Below are 21,072 nucleotides of genomic sequence, written 5' to 3' on the forward strand. Positions count from 1 at the left end.
GGGCGGGGCGGGGGCGTCGTCCGGGGGCGGCAGCCGGAGCGCGGCCTCCGTTGACCCGCGGGCGCGCCCGTCGGGGGTCGCCCCGGCCCGCTCGGGGGCGGTCGCGGAGGGCGCGGGGGGTGCTCGCGCCTGGCCGGGCGGCGCCGTGCGGGGCCTCGTGCGCGCGGAGGGCTGCGGCGGGGGCTGCGCGGGGCTCCGCAGGGCACGGTCCGCCCCGCCCCCTCGCGGGTCCGCGCGCAGCCGGAGGAGCCCCGCTCGGGGCGGCGGCTGCCCGCGGTGACCTGCAGCTCAGGGTCGGCCGGGGAGGGGCGTGGCGGGCCCGAGGAGCGACTGGGCCCCCGCCGGCCCCGCTGCAGGCAGGTCCCCGAGGTCCCGCTGCGCCGGCCGGGCCTCCTGCGGGCTCTCCGACGGCCCCTTGGAGAGCGCGGGGTCAAGGGCCGCTGGTCACCGCGCGGACCACACGGACAGGACGCCGCTCCGTGCATGCAGCAGGGCAGAACCACCGCCTCGGCGTCCCCGCCCACGACACCAGCAGGTCATAGGGCTCTGACCTCAGCCTCTGAAGCCCTGTTGAGCCTCCAGAAAGCCCCCCCCCCCCGCACTTCATGCAGGCTCCGGACCTGCTCCAGATGTTTACTTGCCCTCAAACCTCGCAGAGCAGGGGAAACGGGTTGCAGCCAGCCATGGAAACGAACCCCGCAGCTCAGAGGGGTTAAGTCACTAGCCCAAGGTCACCCAGCAGAGAAGCATTGAGTCCAGATCGGTCTGATTGTAAATATACGACCTCTGCTCATCCTCGTGGTCATGGTCACCCTGTCCCCCTGCCCATCACATCGCTACGTGGTTCCCTGGTCATAAGACTGATTTTTTTTTTTCTTAAGGCACACGAAAAACAGTTACTTTGTTTTATGAACCCATAGACAAAAACCGGTAAATTCCTAAGAAAGGAAAAAAAAAAAGAAAAAAAGAAAAATCCCCGTTGAGGTCACTAATTGCAGAGAACTGTGTGTGCAGCTACGACCTCTAAAACGACTCCATTGCAGAAACCTTCTAGGACCCATATTCCTAGTAAATAGATGGGAATTTTCCTGCCCACGTGGTCACTTAGATTGTCAAATTTCTTAGCCTCTGATGGAAGGTCCAGAGAACCTGTGGTGGGCGTCTCGTGAACATTCATGCCGCCGAGATGCGTCACCGAAATTAAATTTATTAAAGTTCTAAATGAGCTGCACACTTGCTTCTGTCTCCAGATGCAAGCACAGCTGGTCCTTGAAACCATCAGTGTGGCGTTTGGGACCCTGGCGCCTGCAGGGCCAGCAACGACCCGGGGGCTCCACTAGCGTCTGGCACTGTTAGCCAGTCCTTTGAGCTGGTCCGAGAACCAAGAATGAGTGCCAGTTGGGAAGATTTTTCTCCGTGTTTTCTGCCCTTTGCCCCCGCCTCTCTGCTTTAAGTCTTGTTTGAGGTACTGAGACTTGGAAGAACTTTCTCAGGAATTCATTTAGTCCGTTCTTTCGCAAAGCGTCTTGTGTAAAACACTGGTGTCTAAAACCTACTACTGCCTTACCTTGCTGGGTCCATCCAGTGCCCCCTGCTCGAGTTCCTCTGCGCCTGACTTCTTCCCGGGTGTCTGCTGTTTGTGTAACACCCGACCGTGAATTCGTAAGGAGTCCTTTTGCGGAAAGTCTGCTCTCTAGAACGGTCAGTGTGTTTCCCCTCGAAGTTCCCTTTGCCACGGTAGCCCCAGGACTGCTGTTCTCGGGGAAATGAAATGGGAAATACTTGGTTTCACGGGGAATGATTCTATTCTGGAGAAACTTGTTTAATCAGGGGACAATGAGGAAGTAAATGGAAATTTTTGTAGAAATGTTGACAGTGCTAGGGCACTTCCCAGTACATTTGAAATAGAAAATGTGTTTTTTTATTGACGCAAGGTAACAACCGGCTGTGATCCAGGTAATAATTTTGGTTCTCAGAGGCCATTTAGAAAAAGAGGAAAGAGGACTGAGATTGTTTATGAACCGGGACAAGATTTCGAAAGAAGATGACAGGTTTTCAAACAGTCTCTTGGCTTCTGGATAGGGAAGATTATCTAGTTCGTAAATAACTGGAATTAGGAGCCCACGGGGTGGGCCCTTTCTCTGTAAAAGACAAGAAGTCTGTTGTGCGGAGCAGTGCTGTCTGGTAGAAATAGGACTGCAGAAAACGTTGCACGGCAGCGCTGAAGAAGCAGAAACGTACAGATGAAACCAACTTAACAGTCTATTTTTTCCCTCTCGACCCATCAGTGTAAAAATTCCCCAGATCTGTTACCTGCATTTGTGAGACCTAGTCTCTGAAATGTGCATTTTACACGTAGAAGCTCATCTCAGTCAAGCTAGCCACCTTTCACGGGTTCCTTAGCCACGCTGGGCGAATGAATGCCTCTGGCGTTGGACAGTCCCACAGAGGGCTTCAGGGAGCAGCCCATGATGTCTAATCTTGATACCGGGCCCAGGCAGAGGGGGAGGTTAGCAGTATTCAGAATGTTGGAATATGTAAAATGCAGTGCACGTCAAATATATTTTTGGGGGTGTCCCAGACAGGGATTATGTAACATCCATAAAAGTTAGCAAAGAAAAATAAGATCGTGTTTGAATTCTTAAAGATCCGAAAATAGTAAGAGATCTGTGTGGGGCATGAGAAGGAGATTTGTACTGTTGATCCTAATTTACCACGTCTCCCTAAATGCACACGGGTTCCAGGATGCAAACGGCTGGCATGTGGCTGCTCCTTTGCATGGCAGAGGAGGTGACCTGTGCTGGACATCTTTGTGCTGCCTTAGCTCCCAGCCTGCCAAGTCACAGTACCCGAAACTGGCGGTGCCTGTTTCTCTGGGCTCCTGGACAGACCACAAGCCACGGGGCGGGGGGGGGGTGGGGGTGGGAGGGGACAGGGTGTGTGTGTGTGTGGTACAGGGCCTTTGTGGCTGTCCCTGAGTCCCGAAAGTCACTGCTTGACTGGACCGTGTCACCATCGTGCCCGGTGTATGGCCAGAACCCCTGTCCCTCTGGTGGTTCTGTTCACCGTGCCTGGGCTAATGTCTTTAAACCCTGGAGCATCCGTGAGGCTGATGACAAAAAGAGAATCTCCTTCCGTGAGGTCAGCCCATGCTCCAGACTGATTTTCACAGGAGCCACAGTGCCTTGTCATGTGACCCCCATGTGACGTGTATGAGACTTTTTAAAGTGAGACCAGGGGGGGCTTTTCAGCATGTGCGTTGGTTCTTCTCGTGTATCCCGTCCACACACTCCCAGGGTCCTGGCTGCTGCTCAGAAGGTACAGCAGAGAAAGGAGTGTTGAGGGGCGTCGGTCTGTGGTTCTCATCCGCCCTGAGGGCTTGCCTAGATCCCAGCAGCTGCAGGGCACTTTGGAAACACTCTTGATTGCGTGCCCTGGGGTCTGACGCTGGAGTCCAGGGGCTGCCGTTCACATGCTTCCTGCCCTGCCCTCCTGGGAGCCCGCCGCGGGTGCCGGGGTTTTTGTTCAGCTTGCCAGGTGGAAGTTAATTAAGTTCCTTGCAAAGAAGTCTGCTGAAATTTGGAGGCCAGTCAGAGGCCTGGCAGCAGAGCAGAGCCCACAGGAAAGCGAGCCCTGAGTCCGACTTTCTCTGTTTGGAGGAAGATGCTGGTGGGCTCCCCGCCCCCTCCCCACCCCCCCAACAAGGACCCTCCCAGAAGCAGAGAGAGACTCTGGGTGTGTTGCGGGACCCTTGTCAGGAATAGGGATTCCAGCCACGTATGCACTGAAGCTGGTAAACCCTGTCGCCTTTGGAGACTCTCTCCAGCAGACGTGACCTGTGGCCCTGCGCGTTCCTTCTCACAGTCAGTGCTCACTTGGCGAGTGGGCACCGCAGCTGCTCCCCTTTCGAGAGCCCTTGACACACCCCACTGCAGACTGGAGCTCAGACAGGAGAGTGCAGTGCAGCTGTCAGGGTGACGGACTGAGCTCCTCGCCAGAGCCCTGTCCCTGCAGGTGTACGATGCCCCGTGCTTGCTTTCCCTACGTCCTCCCCCCCTCGGCGTGCTCTGTGGGGCACCTCCGAGTCACAGATGCCACCATCATGGGAAGCCACCTTCTTGGTTTCTCAGGATCCAGCTTTTACTTCTCCCTCCTTTCTTCTGGAAAGGCAGTTCAGGAGGGGGCTCCTTGGTCTGTTTGCCCTTGTGATGACGTGCCTTTGACTCTGGTTCTTTTTTTTTGTTGTGGGTTTACCGACTGCGGTTTACATTACACTCTGTCATTGTCCAGGGCTAGGTGCAGATTTCATGCCTTGTAAAAGAGCCAGGGAAGTAGTGCCCCCAAGAAACGTGCACCAAAAGCACTCATTACACAGATGCCCCGATGTCGCCGTCACACCTTGGGGTGAGGTATTTGGAACGTGACTCAGACGCAGCCCCTGGCTGGAAAATAGAGTGCCGTGCCACCGTGGGTTACATTTGGAAATGATTCCTACAGGCAAGTGTGTGTGTGCACCAGTCACTAATAATTAGAACGTTTCATCTCTGAAAACCTTCACTTAACTGTAGTTAAAATGGGTGGGGGCAGTCTCGGCGCATTGTGCAGATCTCCATGCAGGGCACGGATGCAGAATTTTCAGGAAAACGTCGTCATTGTGACGCACATCATTTTTGCACCAGAAGGTCTGTCGCCGTTGGGTTTGCCGAGGTGGCCTGCCATGGCAGCACACCTTAGCGTGCCTACGCAGTCTTGGGCAGGTGCCTTCCTTGACCACCTGCCCCCCCCCCCCCCGTCCTTCCCTGTGATGTGTACAGCCAACAGCTAAGTGTCCTGAAATCCCCACTCTCTGCACCCTGCATGAGTCCGGGAAGCGGGGTGTCCTTGATGAGAGCTCGTGACCTCTCTGCCCTCCAGACCAGCACTGTCCTTCCCGCAGGACTGCCTGCCGTGTGGGAATGTTCTCTCTGTCTGCGCTGCGGACAGGAACCGCACGGGCCCCCTGCGTCTGTCAAAGGTGACTGGCGCAACTGAGAAACGGAATTGTCCCGTCTATGTGGTCGTGTTTTGCATTTCAGTAGCGTGCTGTGGCTGCAGGTCCCCGTGCTGGACGGCACAGCTCCCGAGCCGCGCCTCACTCATCCTTGTCTGTTCAGAAGCGGCGTGCTGGCCAGGTGCTGCGCGGTTTTCAAAACCAGGCTCTTATGGAATCTGTGCACAACTTGCCAGCGAACACGGCAATGGCATGATAGGGACAGAGCCGTGCTGTGCACAGGAAGCCCCCAGAGATGTTTGTCGAGTACACAAAGGGGCAGGGAACGAAACGGGGCATTCCCGACCAGCAGAAGAAACGGCTGAGCAAGGACCATGTTTACTGAAGCAGAGACACCGTATCTTTATCAAGCACAGAGTTTGAGTTTAACCAAAAAAAAAAAAAAAAAAAAAAAAGAGGATTCTCACTAATGATAGTTGGAACGTGCAGACAAGGGTGGCCTCTTGGTGCAGCTGAAAGTGCTCTAGTGATTTCCCAACGGGATCCTCAGGGAGCCTTGGTCCCTTTACCCTGGTTTCAATCAGAAAACGTCTCCCATTCCCAAATCACATTACGTTTGTTTCCCTCTTCAGTGGCAACCTCTGGAAAAGCCCAGGCCGGTGATGTGGAATGTGTACAGTTGTTCGGGATTTGGGATTTCGCTGCCTGTTTCTACCTGGTGTGTCCTTATTTGTTTCTCTCTCCCCCTGTGCCCTGTAAGCTGTAAATGATGCTTCATGCACAGCTGTTGCCTTCTTGGGGACACAGTGGGCATGTGGTCCGTCCTGTCCCCTAGTCCCAGCCTGCCGACGAGTCTGGTCCTCAGAAGCATTGTGGAACCCACTGTCGTCCTGCACGGTGGCACGTGGGGCATTTTGGGGAGAAGTGTATAGCCTGACCAGGTATCCGCAGTGGCCCTGGTGCCTGTGTGTCTTGAAGGCCTGAACCATTGGGCACATAGACAGGCTGGGTGTGGCTTTGGGGAAAGTGAAGCCTCACTGGCACCACTCACCCTGAAGAGAGGGTGTGTGTGGGAACCCAGGGTCTGTTTGTCCATGCCCGTACGTCTGTAGCCTGTGGGGGGCACACCGCTTTTGCTCCCATCTCATTCTGGTTGCAGGCCGTGGTTTCTCCCAGTGGTTGTGGGGCAGGCCATCCAGGGGCGTTCAGACCTGTGGCATCAGACTCCTTGGAAAGCAGAGATGCGTAGAAAGCAAATACAGTTGTCTAGGTTTGTAGACATTTGGAAAGGTTAACTTCATTTTTTTTCTTTCTTTTTTTCTTTTTAACTTATGTTGGCTGTCAGTGTGCCTAATTTTTGGAGAAGCACACGGAGTGAGGAATGAAGTGCCACGCTGTCTGCAATTTGGAGGGTTTGGTTGTACCGAGGCCTCGGTTGCATGGGTCTTTCCTGGGTACTCCCGGAACGTTTTGGGAACGTTTCCATGTGGCTGAAACTTACCATGACAGAATAGAACGATTAAGCCTTTAGCACGAAGCGCCAAAAAACAAAACCAAATGCGAATGAATTGTTCGTAGTCAGTAGGTTCTGCTTAAAAAGACAAGAACGTGAAAAGACGTCATTGAATAACATGGATGTTGGAAGGACGAGCTCCAGGACACTCAGCTCCCTGGACACTTGAGGCGGCGTGCCCGGATGTCGTGGGACAGCGGGAAATATTAGGAGAAGACGGGGTCCCCTTCCCGTCCAGGCCCTCCGTGTCTTTTGTCAGGGCAGCGGGAGCTGGCCCCGGGGATTTGCAAAGCAAGCCTGTGACACAGCAGTGTGTCAGGGTGGTAGTGTCACACAGAAGCTGACAAGCACACACACACAAAAGGAATAAAGGCTGCCTGAAGTTGTTCAGAAAGTAGCCCCCTACCACCGTCTGCATTCCTGCGGTGCTCTGGTTAGACCTGGGGACTGTGTCCCTGTGGCACCTGTCTGCCGACTCCCTGCCCTCTGGGGACCGATTCTCACGCACCTGTCAGCCGACTTCGGCGGCTCTGGACGAAGCTTGTCTCCTCTCCCACGGCCTGTCGGCCGCCACGGTCCCGGGAATCTTGACGTGAGACTGAGCTTGAGTGAAACGATGGGGAGATTGTCAGCCTGCAGACTTAGCATGCTCTTCGCTGACGCACACACGCGTTAGAAGTAAGGAGCAGCAGCCGCGGTCCATCCTGAGGGGAAGGCAAGCATTTCTTCCCTTGCGGAAGGAAGGATCGGGGACCCGGTCCAGGGAGAGGCATTGGCGTGAAGAGGACCAGAAAGAGGAAGCCGTGCCAGCCGCTTCCTGCGAACCTAGCGCAGCATAGCACAGTGCTGACGAGGCCACGTTAGGAGTACACCCTCAACATCGGGACCCCACTCTCTGCCCAGCCCCAGCAGAACAATCAAGGGGCTGGAAACACCGACACGTCCGGTGTCCCGGTGCCCCGACACGACGGTGGGACGTTCTTCAGGCACAGAAGCACCACCCTCCCCTCAGCAGGGTGTTATTCCCCTCGGTCCAATCCACACTAGTGGGATGAAGAAGCTGGGCGTAGTGCAGTCCCACGAGTCTGTCTCTTCTGCGGAACCGTAGTGACCGTGCGCTGAGGGCCTTGGGTGGCGTATCAGTGTGGTCTTGGCGCCTTTCACGTCCACCTTTTGCACATAAACAGATGCTGCTTCAGCCTGGGGGTCCGGCCACAGTGCATTCCCCCATGTCCACGTCTTGCCAAGCTTCTCGGAAAGGCGGCCGCCGTCCTGCTCCCGCTGCCTCACTGCCGCAGCCCCCGAGAGCTGGCTCCCGCAGCACGGCTCGCGGAAGCTCTGCCCACAAAAGGAGCACGCTGGTGTGTGGCCACATCCACTCTTCTCTTACACTTCCAGAACTTTCTGCCTCCCCTGCCCCTTCCCCACTCCGTCCTTGGGATTCTCTCGTTGCTTCACGCACGCTCCTCACTTCCCTTCCTCAGGCCGTCCGTCCTCTTCCTCTTCCGTTCCGTGACCGGCGTGGACCCCGTCTGTGTCTTGCACATCACTTGTGAACCGGCCTCAGCAACCGCTCTGGCTTTCAGGACTCTCCGAGCCTCTGGTCTGGCTTCCCCTCTCTCTTGCATTGATCCGTGCTTCCCGGTCACCACCGCGTAAGCCTGCCTGGACACACGGTGATGTCCCGTGGAGCCTGGAATTCCCTGCCCGGTCTGCTCTTCTCCGGCCTTGCCGTGCGCCACACGCAGAGGCCGGGGGTTCCTGGCCCATCCTCTCTTCTGCGCCTTCTGCCCCACCCCCAGAGCTCTGCAGTCTCTAGGCTCTCTGTGGCTTCCTCACCAAGCCTGTGCCCGTCGAGCGCCTTTCCCGCGTGCCCCGCGCTCCCAGGAGCACTCTTGGGCATATCTCACTTAGCTCTGCGCGGTGGACGCAGGCCCGTGCTACAGAGGAGGGAGCGGAGGCCTCGGGAGCTCGGGCAGTGACAGCGACGCGGGCGGCCTGGTGCCTCCTCTCACAGGCGCGCAGGGAGGCAACACTTCACCAAACTGGGTCTTCTCGAGGGCCGGTCTGTGCCCCCACTCCCACCCCACCCAAACAGCAGTGGCGGGGGCTGGGTTCCTGCTGCTCCCAAGGGTGACCCTGCAGGATCCCGGCACCCAGGAGCATTTGGATGAAGACTGTAGCCCTCACGCCATTTTCCCCTAGAACCTTCTTCCATCTCTGTGTCTAAGGAATGTGCCCCTAAACAGGTCCCTTTTTTCTGCATCGGTGCAGAGAAAAATCAGCTGTCCCCGTGGTATGCATGGAGCCCCATGCTGTGGGCGTGTGCTCCTCGCACAAACACGGAAGTTATGCTGGCTCTGCCGAGTGCAGCCCTGCGAGCTGGTCCCTTCCTGAAGGCTCCAGCCCTATCTCAGCAGCCATCTTGTTAAACCAGTCGTGCTCACCTTGCCTGATCCCGCAGTCTGATAAAGGCCTTTGAAGTCGCCCACTGGGTGGTTCGAAGGAGACAGGGACCCAGCCATCCGAGGCCCGGCAGAGGGTTTCAGGTGGCTCAACACAGATGGTGATTTCTGCCCTGGAGGGTTGCTTTGGGGTAGAGTTGTAGCTTCAGAACCAGTTCAAGGAGAGCGTGATAGGACAGACCGACAAGGACTCCCAGGGAGACCGAGGTGGTCAGGGCGTTCATTCAGTGTGTGGGTCCACAGGCTTTGCTCACTGGCCCCCCAAATGCTGGGTTCTGACAGCCGGAATGGGTCCTCCCACACACTTCCGGGGACACAGTCAGGACCGCCGTGGGCTCCGCAGACTTTCTCCATCCTGCTGCGTTGTCATTTGTCTGCTGAGCTGACCCAGTTTCCTGCGGAGGGAAGAGGAAGTGGGCCGGCAGCCCAGGGTGCCTCCCAGACTACATACATCCCGCACCAAGCTATCGAGCTGAGCTGAAGGAGTCAGGAGGAGGAAGAAGGAAGTTGGGGAGTCTCCCAGGCCCGGGGCACAAGGTGCTGTGTGGCCAGGGGGGGTTGATGAAGTGCGTGACCAAGACTTCTGCTCAGGGAGACGGGCTCAGAGGCTTGAGCCGTCATCAGGTGCGTGACACCAGCACCGTGGTAGTTTCTGGGGCCTGCTGTCACAGGGTACCACAGGCTGCTGGCTTTCGTGACCCTCTCCCAGCCCTGGAGGTCACAAGCCTGAAATCTAGGTGTGACCAGGGCCATGCTCCGTCCCAGGGTTCCGGGGGAGGGTCGTTCCTGCCTCTTCCAGATTCTGGAGGCTCCGGGCACTCCTGGGTTCGTGGCCACCTCCCTCCCACCTGTGCCCTGGTCTTTACGTGGCTTCTCCTCTGCGTCTGTGCCTTCTCTTGTATCGCTTACAAGGACCCCATCCTTGGATTTGGGACCCACCCGGCAAATATTAGGATGACGTCATCTTGAGACTCTTGACCTGATCATATCTGCAAAGGTCCTTTGTCCAAATGGGGTCCTGTGCACAGGCTACAGGAGGGCAGGGCACAGACCCCGCCGTCTGAGACACAGCACACACTCCGCTCCAAGGACGCAGAGGGCCGGCCTGGAAGGAACGGGAAAGGCTCGATTCCAAGGGTCTTTAGGTCATGCTGGGTTTTACGGGAGCCCAGAGAGATGGAGGTGGCCAGCATTCCCGTCCGCCTTGGCTGGATCGCAGTGGCTCCTCCTGAAGTACACACTGGGGAAAGCCGTAATACACAACACCAGTGAACGGGTCTGGAAATTGAGGAAAAGACACGGATTTGGGAGTCAGGAGGAAAGGGTGTGACTGGACACAGAGGGGTCAGATCAGGATCTTCTCAGGCTTCCTGTCGGCCCTGTGATTCCTCCTGAACCCCTGAGCCAGAGCCCGCCATTTTGGGTCCAGCCTCTGTGGACGTGGCAATGTGCACACCCTTCCGTGCCCTCTGCAAGGGTCTGCGTCCTTCACAAAGGCGGGACGTCGTACACGCAGGTCAGGTTGCCCCCTGTTTTCGGGTAAAATACGTAAGTGATACTTCCCAGAGAGGCCGGCTTTGCTGGCGAAGGCGTTTGCGAGTGGTTTGTGTCTCTCTGAGGACACTTGGGGCTGGTGGAATGCTTACCGTGCTCAGAAGGCACAGACGGGCTCAGCCTGACTCCGGAGGCTGGCAGGCAGATCCGGGAGCAGGACTCTGGCTGCTAGACCATGTTCCACGGAGGTTGGGATCGAGGTCAGTTCTGCGGACCCTTTGGGCCCGAGCACGTAGCACAGCGCCCAGACGTGGCGAGTTTATCGGTGGAGGAGGCCCGGGCATTACGTACCTGTTGGTGCGCCCAGCTGCTTTGTATGCAGACATGTGGGGTGTGCGGACGAGCTGCTCTGGTGCGTGCGGCCACGTGCTTCTCCCCACATTCTCAGCACAGCGTGGCCCTTATGAGCGTAGAAACGAGTGCAGGACCCGGGATATCTCTGGGTATGTGCCCTGTGATCTTCCCGGGCTGTAAAGTGTTGTTAATGAGATGTTGGATGGGACGTAATTGCATCCCGGCACCTGTCTCGTATGTCCTTGCCTTCTCTAATTACGTGCAAACCACTGGTTGCCGCAACCACTGAAGGCCGAGGACTGTCTGTCCTGCCTTCCCACGTAAGAACCCTGTTCACCGTGTCATGCACCTGGGGAAGCTCCTAACCCACCTGCGTCGAAGCGCAATTAAACTTAATACCCGGTTGCCAGTGACAGAACAGACATAAAGGGGGCGTGAGCCTGGGACGTGTTATGTAACGCACAGAATCTCGATGCTTTCCACATAGTCACCGTGGGGCTCGCGCTTTCGTCCGAGAGCTGTCTGGGTTTCGTCCATGCGTCACATGTGTGCACCAACGCTGGCCTGTAAATGGGGGCCTTCCAGAAGTTGACTGTGTGGTACTTGGCAGATGGGATCCCATGTCCCCGGATAGAAATGTTCTAAGTGCGAACTGCGTGCCCAGATTCACACGGAGAAAACTCTGCTGGTACACGGGGGCTGTTGTATTTCCAAAGCTCCCCACCCATCTCTGGCTGAATATGGGAAGGTCCCTTCCGGTATCAGCTTGTAGGGCCAGGAGCACGGGTCTGCCTTGGGCCAGCGACTCTCTGCCCGCAGTCCCGTCGGATGCCCGTCCTTTCTCAGTCTCTGCTTTTCTGTAGCCGCAGACACACGCCGTCCCAGGTCCCTAACTTGCCGAGGGACAGAGGGCCTCTGTATGGCTATTAACGTTAGGGCTTCAAAATATACCTGTTGCTTCAGCATTTAGTATCTGCTCGTGCTGTGTACAAATGTAGTGGACTTGAGCCGTCTCCGCAAAGAGGCCGTCACAGCGCCCAGTTCTGTTTATAATTTCTTCTATCAGCGTAAACACCTTTATGCTCGTTAAACCGTACTTAGAAAGCCAGTAGCTTTTATTTCCTTGTTCAGGACTTTTCTTGTCGGAATTAACAGGTGGAACCTCTTGGAAGACCCAGTGATCACTTTGGCCTGATAAACGAAGTTTGTAAAAACGATGAGTGTGAAGTTGACTGTTCTGTCGCATTCTGATAATGGCACCTTAAACTGTGAGTGAGGCTCAGTAAGCCGAGTGTGCATTGCGACGTTTATTTACAGCACGGTTGCCCCCACAGGCCAGAGGATGTGGAAGACTTGAGTCATAAAGCGTTAAATAGCACGCAGGAATTTATTCGGTGATCTCCCTTCTTCCAGCTGTCGCTGAGTACTGGGGGCGTTGAATAATCTCCCCGTCCACTGGGGAAGACTGGTCCTCGACCACGTACTTTCCATTCCCACCCAGAGGATCAGGTTTTGCATTCTTTTTAGCGCGAATGTAAATGTCTTTCCGCCTAAATGCAATAGTCTTTGAACTCGGGGACACTTCCGCATTCTCATTCTACTTTCCAAGTTTCAGCGGGTCATAAGGGGGGCTGTGAAATGACCTCTGAGGGAGCGCTGGTGTCTTTCACGGACTCTGAGTTAGAGGAACAGCTTACGCGGCCTACAGTGACGGGCATCAGAAAAAAAGCAGCAGCTAGGCTTTACTCTCTGTCCAAGGAGCCTGAATGGCTTCACAGACAGGTGGCCCCTTTCCAGCTGGAGATCAGGGTGCAAAGCTTGTCCCCTTTGGTCACAAACGCTTGGACGTCAGTACTTTTTACCGGCCGTGCACTCTGCATAGAAGGAGGGACCCACACATCACTGCTCTTTGGATCTGGGCAGAAATCCCGAGCAGAGTTCAGTAGAATCTGAGATCTATAAAGCGGTTTCTAATGTGTGAGGTGTCTTCTTTTAAAAAGGATCTTGGTTCTTCATTCTTGATTATTCTGGTAGTCCCGTCCCCTGAAAAACAAGATCTACGAGGGTCATTTCAAGTGGTCGGTTGCCTTTGCTTTTGGCAGAAGGAAATACCAAAGACATGAAGATCTATAACGCTGTGCTATGGACGGAATTGGGGGATGGAATCCCAAAATGCATATGTTGAAACCCTCCCCCCAGGACCTCTGAGTGGGGCTGTGTTTGGGAGCGGGGTTTTAAAGAGGTGATAAAGGTAAAATGAGGTTACTGGGATGGGCCCTGGCCACATAGCACTGCTGTCCTTGTAAGAAGAGGAGAGGAGGGCACAGACAGGCACAGAGGGACGGATCCGTGAGGACGCAGGGAGAACGTGGCGTCTCCTCGGCTTCAAGAGGAGCCCATCTCGGCCCAGCCTGTGTCTCCGACTCCCATTCTCCAGGACCGGGAGGGAGGCACGTGCGCTGTTGAAGCCGCCCAGTCTGGGTTCCTTTGTGGTGACAGGCCTAGCAGTGCACCCAGGAGCGTAGACTGGGTGATACCGTGAGAGGATCCAGCAGTCTGGACTGCCCTTTTGGAGACTTGGTGGACAGACTGTGCCAGGGCTGAGGACGGCGCACGCTCAGGGCTGCTCGGCATGGCCCGTACCCACGGAAGTACCGTGGACATTCGTCCCATCTTCCTTTGTCATCTTTCCATATTGGAGTTTTCCGATTCCCCCACCCCCACCCACACGTGAGAAGAAGGGACAGGAAGGATGCCTGAGCAGCCAAAGGAGTGTGCCTGTGGCGGGCGGCCCTTTGTGTCTTCAGAGGAGGAGCTGTTCAGCCCTGATTTCATCTCAGCACAATCACGTGATACCCCAGTGCTGTCGCTCGCCCTCCGTGAAGACTGTTTCTGGCATCGTCTCTGTAGGAATGCTCCCTCTGGTGTTCTCGTCCAGCACGCCTCTGAAGGGGAGTCCGTCCTACAATAGTCACGGCAGAAACCGGAGTAGCAGGAGATGCCACCGAGAGCTAGGTGATGGAAGCGGTTCCTGGGGTTGGGGGAAGAATGTCCTCACACTTTGCAGGTTGTGGAGGGCAGCTGCTGCTTGTCATTTATTCAAAACCCATAAGAACATATACATTCCCTACGGATTCACCATGAAGCCGTAAGCCTGGGGCATTGGGAAGCTCATTCTTCGCAGAGTTGATCCGTCTCGAGTATGAGAAACGCACGCCCATCTGGAACACCACCCTCATCATTTTGTCTCCTAAAATTCAAGAAGAACTTGAATTATTGACACCCACTAAATGGAATGTCAAGGTGCGTCAGTGGGAGATGGGAAAAAGGAACCCGGTGATGAATAAGGTTTATAAATGTGTGATGATGATGTAGAGTAAGACAGACAGAGGCCACGGTGCTCTTGAACAGCCAGTGGACAGCCTCGGGGAAGCCGAAGCAGGGACTGCTGTGAACTGTCTTAGCTGCCATTGACCTTTGGTTGGGAAAGCCCGTGCGAATGAAATTTAAGAAAGGTTTGTTGGCAGGCCGTGTTTTTGATGTGCTCAAGAGTCATGGCAGTCATTTGATATGCTCAAGGTGCCTGGGGGCCTCAGTCAGCTGAGCACCTCCGACTCCTGATTTCGGCTCAGGTCAGGAGCTCAGGTTGGTGAGGTCGAGCCCATGTCAGGCTCTGCGCTCAGCTGGCCCTTGGAATCTGCTTGAAATAGCTCTCCCTCTCCTTCTGCCCCTCTGCCTGCTCATGTGCTCTCTTTCTTTCTCAAATAAATAAATCTTAAAAAAAAAAAAAAAAGGCCACTGTACAGAAGTCCAGTTAGAAAAAAAACACAAAAATAGATGGCCAAGAGAGTTTCCTACAGTGTTGGTTTCCTGTTGCAGGAGTCACCCCTTATCACGAACCAAGTGGTTTAACACAGTGTAAACGTACTGGGATGGTCTCAGAGGTTGGACATCCCCAGTCGGTCTCCCTGGGCTGACATCAAGGTCTCCACAGGGCCACATTCCTTTCTGGAGGTCTGGGGAGCGATCGGTTCCCTTGCCTTGTCCATTCACTCGCAGGCTGACCTTTCCTTGGCTCGCAGCCCCTTCCTGTTCTGCACATCATCCGCACGCTGTGTCTCTGACCGTTCTTCATTAGCGTCGGCGTTTGTGGCCAGTCACTTCCCTCCACGTGCTGCTTTCCTCTCACCCCATAGGTTTGCGGTGTCGTGTGTTCCTTTCCGCTCATCCCGCAGCATTTCTGACATTCCTGACCTTTAAGTACACAGATGGGTTGTTTACTTTCCACATATTTATGAATTCCCCCATTTTTTCCCCATTATTGACTTCTAATTTCCTCCCATTGTTCATTAGGGAACTACGTGGTGTGAATTCAAGCCTTTGCAGGTTTATGGGGCCTTGGCCTCGCGTACCGCCTTCTCCTCCCCCTACGGCACAGAGCGTTTTCCTGGAGAAGGTGTGTGTGACGTTAGTGTGGCAAGGAGCTGTTCCATGGACGTCTGCCAAGTGCAGCTGGTGGGTGGTGTTTAAATAGTTACTGTATCAAGTCTGCTTGCTACATGTAATCCTGCCAAGTGCAGCTGGTTGGTGGTGTTTAAGTAGTTACTGTATCAAGTCTGCTCTCCTGGCTGCTGGCTACATTTTATCGAGTCCTGTCCCCTATCAGAAGCCTGAGATGCAAATCTCCAACTACATTGTTGAATGATCAGTTTCTCCAGCTTTTGGGTCAGTTTCTGTTTTGTGTCATTGGGGCTGTGTTGCTGAGCTCATGCATGTTTGTAATTGCTGCGTCTTCGGAATGCAGAATGACATCTCTGTAGAAGGTTTCTGTTGCATTTCTTTGTGTTGTTTCTAGCAAAGATACGTGTCTTGGGTCTGTCTTCTGTCGGCTCCTCTTCTGGTTGCTGTTTTCATTGGATATCTTCTCCATCCTACAAACCTGCACCTTTCTATTGAAAGTGTATCTTACAGACACCCTGTAAGTTGGCTCTTGTTGTTTTTCTTTCTTAAAGTCCGTTCTGGCAGTCTTTGCCTTTTATTAGGGATTTTAGCCATTTACGTAAAACGCCGTTCTTCATAAAATACGATTTTGGTATGGAATGTTGTTTTCCCTGTGCCTTATTTCGTTGTTTTTCCTTTATTTTCCGTGACTGCCTCCTTGCATGCTAACGAGACATCTTCTAGTGAACCATTTCAATTCTCGTGCCATTTCTTTTATTATGTGTGTGTTTGGTTGTTGCGTAGTTCTTTTTCCTCCCTTTAGTTATTTTCTTCATGGTTGCTCTGGAGATTACCGCTAGTGGCTTAACATGCGATCATCTGGTTTGCATTAATGCCAACACAATTTAAAAAGTATACAAAAGCCTTGCCGTGATACGGCTTTGGTGCACACCATCCTTTGTGCTGTTCACATCCTTAGCGTTACATCTCTCTACAGTGTGTGCTCCTAGAGATGGATAATTGTTGCTGAATGCAGTTATCTTTTACATCACATAAGAAACAATGATTGACAAACAAAAACACTTTTTTTTGTTTGTTTTTGGTCCCCCTGTGGGCAAAATCACCCCCCTCCCTCCCCGTTCACCAACCATTGCTCTAAGGTATAAAAACACTGTTCCAGCATCCGTACGAAACATAATTTACAAAGTCCACCAGAGGGATTTTTGAGCTGGCCATTGGATAATGAACTGAGAAACAAACACTCACATATAAAAAGTATGGCACGTTTCAGTCTTTCCACACCGTGGATGACGATACTTTACGAAACAAAAAGTAGATACGGATCGTTCTTGGGTTCCGTGGCACCCTCCGGTGAGAAGTTCTCCTGGTGTGCTCCGCTGTCTTCCGATCCCACAAACGATGCTGATAGGGATGTGTGGGCGTGGTTGTAACAAGGCTCTAGCAGCACAGTCAGTCCGATCTGGGGAGAAGCCTCGTAGGAGAAAGTGGCTGAGTGTCAGGGGGCATTACACACCGTGCAGAGCCTGTGTCTTCTCTGACACGTCCTCCGTCTGCGTTCGTTTGCCAGGTGGGATCTGAGTGCCATTGTGCCATGTGGGCAGCTTTTCCAAGTCATCTGGGGGAGACCAGAGCGACAGCCCCGGGTCCCTCTCCCTGACTCCCTGTGGTGGTGCTCAGGGATGGCCTCTGGCTCCTGGCGGGAGCTGCAGCCCGTCAGTCCCCTGGTGGACCCCCCGTGTGGAAGCAGAGGCATATCCCACAGGACAGCGGCAGCCTCCTTCCAGGGAACAGGACAGCAAGCTGTCTCAGTGTTTGTCCCGTCTGAGAGTCTGCCTTGAAAACTCCATGTGAGAAAGGCAGGCGATGGGGCGGCCCTCAGTGTCTGGCCCTACAGGGAAAGTCACGTGAAAACCCTTTGTTTCCACGTGCGGTCGGCTAAAAGTACGCTTTCCAAACCAGAGGGAATGGTTTGCCCGTACAGAGCTTGTGTCGATGGTACTCCCATGCTTCTGGGCTCTTTCCCTCATCGTGGGTATCAGCTGGTTGTAAACACACTTTATACAACTTAAACGGTTTGCTCTCCTTTGGACTTAGCCTGAAGATGGTGTAGCTCCCTTGTGTGTGTGACTCCTCGCCCAGGCTCTTTACCCCACGGTGCCGTCCCCTGCCTGTGGAGGGGACCCGCGACACGGCACGCCAGAGAGGACGGCCTCCCTGTGGGACAGGCCCCACGGTTCCGGTGTGGCCTGCAGCCCCCACAGGCCCTAGCCCCTGCCACACATCCATCTACCCCGTGGGGAGCCTCACCCTCCCATGCACAGAGCACGGGGTTGCCCCCAGGAGCCACGGGGCCTCACTCTTCGCTGCAGTCATCCTGGCCAGCACACCGTCCTCGTAATTAAATGCAAAAGAGAAGCACAACCGGCCTTTGGCCGGGATGGTGTGGGAGTGGATGGACGACTCTGTGAGCTCCAGGGGTATGTGCTCCCGTCCGGTGGTCTGTGCCTTGCGCCGGGGGAGGTGTGGGACTCAGGACCAGAGTTCAGAACACATGGGACGTGGCCTTCTAAAGACGCGACCCGGCGAGGGTCCCCTCTAAGGACACTCCTCTCCACGCACTTCACTTGTGCTTTCGTCATTCGGCGCCGACTTTAATTTTTACGCGCCTCCTCTCGGAGCCCGTCAGGGAAGGCGCCCTGGCTTTATTTCCAGCCTCACTTCACGGTAACGACTGTGCGTGGAGCATGTGCTCTGTTCCACACAGTTTCTACCAAGGTGTTTCGTCTTCCGACAACGTTAGGGGACAGGGAGCCTGCTCCCTCCCGCAGCGTTCGGGAAAACTGGGTTCTCCGTGGGTTTTCCCTCGGGCAAGGTGACGCTGCTGGGAAGTGGCAAAGCCGGCATGTGAATTCGTGTCTCTGGGCCCCGTGGTCCCTCCTCCCCCTCCTTGGGCCGACTTCCCGCATCTTCCGTGGTGCGTGCCCCGGCCCGAGCTGTGTGACCCCGCAACATCCCCGCTGAGAAAGACTGCGGACGGCGCGGTCGGTGAGGACGTGGGCCCCTGCCCCATACCGCTGCCCTCCCCGCCCGCGCGTCACGGCAGGATGCGCTCACGTCCCTGGGCAAGCGTGCGCTCGTCTCCAGATGCCAGAGCGGTGTTGACAGAGCCTGCGCGGGGGCAGCCGCCGTCCGGAACCAGCGTCGCCCGTCTCCGCCTCGACGGGCGTCCGGCACCTGACACTCCCAACGCCCACCTCACGGTTGCCCAACACAGACAGACGTGTTCCTAGTGGCTTGCGACGGACACTTGGTCTTCTGTTTCCCAAGCGACGACAAGGGAGGACGGAACTGCTCCTCCTCTGAGCTTCTCAGTCACGGGTGCCGGCCGGTCCTGCTCAGCGCCGCTGCGGGCGTTTCTCCCACCGGCCGCAGGGGCTGAGGGTCCCCGCCAGCCTCCAATGTGCACGATAAACAGGCTCCCTGTAGGGGGAGCAGAGATCGGTGTCCCTGTAGGACTCTGCAGGCTCATGGAACCCTCCACGCCCCCGTCTGGGGAGCGCTGCTCTGAGCTTAAGAGCAATCTCGGGGGAGAACTCTGCTGTGGGTGACTGCTCAGTCGCTACCACACTCTGGCCACACGGTCCCTTCGTTCCTTAGCTGAGTCACGCCGGAGTCAGGGGGCACCGCAGCAAAGTGTCGCTGCTCCCAACTTCCAGATTAGTCTTTCCAACAATAGAAAATGAAACAGGGCCAAGGTGAGACCTGGAGCCTGGGTTTGCCCCTGGAGGACGTGTGGGGTTAAGGAGACAAACCTTTCCGGCCCATGGGAGAATCCGGGTGCCGGCACACATCGGCTGTTGTGGGAGAGGAGGTGTGTGGAGCACGGGACGCGCGAGGGAGGAAGACGGATAGGCACGTGACCCTTTCTGTGCCTCCCGCACGGTCCGTGTGCCGTGTCAGCATCAGGGTGCCCGTCTGAGAGCTGGCTGCGGCGTGCTCCTAGGGCATACCACAGGCGACGGTCACAGATTCCAGTGCCACTCGGCCTAGGCCAAGTGCCACCAGTCACTGCCCCTCTCGTACTGATGATTCTGTGTCGTGTCACGGCCGGGAACTCTGATGACACGTAGCCCCGCGGTTCTCAGACTTGCGCCGGTGTCAGATGCTTTCGGAGGGCTTGTTAGGGCCTCCAGGGCCCCGGGCTCTCTGACTCGGTAGGTGCGGGTACATACGAGAGTCTGCCTTTCCCCTTGAGCTCCCAAGGAGAGCAGATGCTGCTGGGCCGCCCGGAGAAGCCCATCGGGACGCCCCTGCCCGGAGCTGAGGCTGAGTCCGGGGGCCGCGTGTTGAAGGGACGGCGGGTGGGGGGGACCTGGCAGTGCACTTCCGGGCCAGACAGCCCACACGCCCGGGCAACGTCGCTGAAACTCAGTCTCCGTGTCTCGTTTTTATATATTGGATCTGTCCGTTCATGCGTTTCATTTTCTTGATTCTCCAGTGGCCTCAGCATGTGGGGATCTGTAACGTATCATTAAACATTGGAACGCAGTCTGCCCCTGGTGACGTGAGTCTGAGCTGAGTTTGAGAGGTTTTTAACCGGAAAAGTGCTGCGTTATCACCACCCAATCCCACAGTGATTTCCCTGAATTTACCCCTATTTTAGAAGATGCTTGTCTCTCACAGGGCAGTTTTGCTGAGCTCGGGAAATGCCTCCCTGTCTGCTCTTGGCCTCTCTGCCTGCAGCCTTCCCTTCTCCCCACCGTTGGCTGCTTCCACAGCCAGCCGATGCCAACAGCGTGCCTTCCCCACCGCGTGACGGCCTCTCTAGGGGCAGGAGGGGGAGCAGAGCGGCGCGCTAGGTGCTCAGGAAGCAGAAGGCACTGGAGGAGCGAGGCCCGCATGCCCAGAATGGATCATCTTACTTGTCTGTTTCTTACCCATTCTTAAGAAGGGGATGGGGTCATTCATCCAGTGGGTTCCGTGAGACGTGCTCTGTGTGATCATGGGAGTCGGTGGAAAGCTGCTTGCCTGCGTCCCGTGGCTCGCTGGGGACCCCTGACCTGACAGGGGTCCTGGGACACCTGGGATTTCCCTAGGGAAAGCTCATCGTACCCCTGAAATCCCGGCAACACTGCAAAGTCTTTTGTCCTTGGGAACAAATGTCATGGTTTCTAAAAGACAACTGTCTTTCTTGGTGGGCGGAGGACCGTGTTCATGGAAGCTGTTGTTTGTCCTCAGGGTCTAGTCCTGACTGTCGTGGGCTGACCCCCGGGACAGTATTCGACAACAGCAGGACCACACTGTGAATTGGTAAATTTGGAAAATCTCTAGTAGGCAAAGTACAAACAATATTCCTTGATTTTCTTGACTCTTTGGACTATTACGCTTGTTTTCATCTGTATAGACTGAGTCACAAATGTAGTTAGAATTTGTAGTTTTAAGTATAAGTCAACAGAATTTCGCTCCCAATGTCTGTTGTACTCGAGGGAGATCTTAATTCATCCGTCCCGTCCTGTGACGGCCATACCCTGGTGACTGCTCTGAAACCCACGGGAATGGCAGGGTTTGACGTGTTGGGTGGTTTTTGCTTTCGGTTGTCTGCAGTCCTGGAGGGGTCAGTTTCCTGTAAAACTGCCCATGTTTGGAGAACCTACCCATACGTTTGGATGCAGTCGGTGAATGTCTTCTTGCACAGAAACGACCTTTCACGAAGGAAGGTCAAGTCCCAGGAAACTGGAATCGCGCGAGCCTTCCAGGGAAGGTTAACGTGCACAATGGGATCATTTTAGCGTGAT

At 55.2% G+C, this 21,072-nt stretch overlaps 2 protein-coding genes across 3 annotated transcripts in view; one reads left to right on the forward strand and one right to left on the reverse strand.

Moving 5' to 3' along the window:
* The window catches only part of LOC309856867 (steryl-sulfatase-like), a 490,902-nt gene extending 489,243 nt beyond the window's left edge, over nucleotides 1-1,659 (reverse strand). The window contains exon 1 of the mRNA XM_082718638.1: nucleotides 1,568-1,659. Within this exon, the coding sequence (XP_082574764.1) occupies nucleotides 1,568-1,581 (14 nt within the window). The 5' untranslated portion in view covers nucleotides 1,582-1,659. The remainder of the gene's footprint in view (nucleotides 1-1,567) is intronic.
* The window catches only part of LOC309856878 (pseudouridine-5'-phosphatase-like), a 72,630-nt gene that overhangs the window by 645 nt on the left and 50,913 nt on the right, over nucleotides 1-21,072 (forward strand). The window lies entirely within an intron of this gene.

This window comes from Mustela nivalis (genome assembly GCF_964662115.1).
Source record: "Mustela nivalis genome assembly, chromosome: Y".
Taxonomy (NCBI): domain Eukaryota; kingdom Metazoa; phylum Chordata; class Mammalia; order Carnivora; family Mustelidae; genus Mustela; species Mustela nivalis.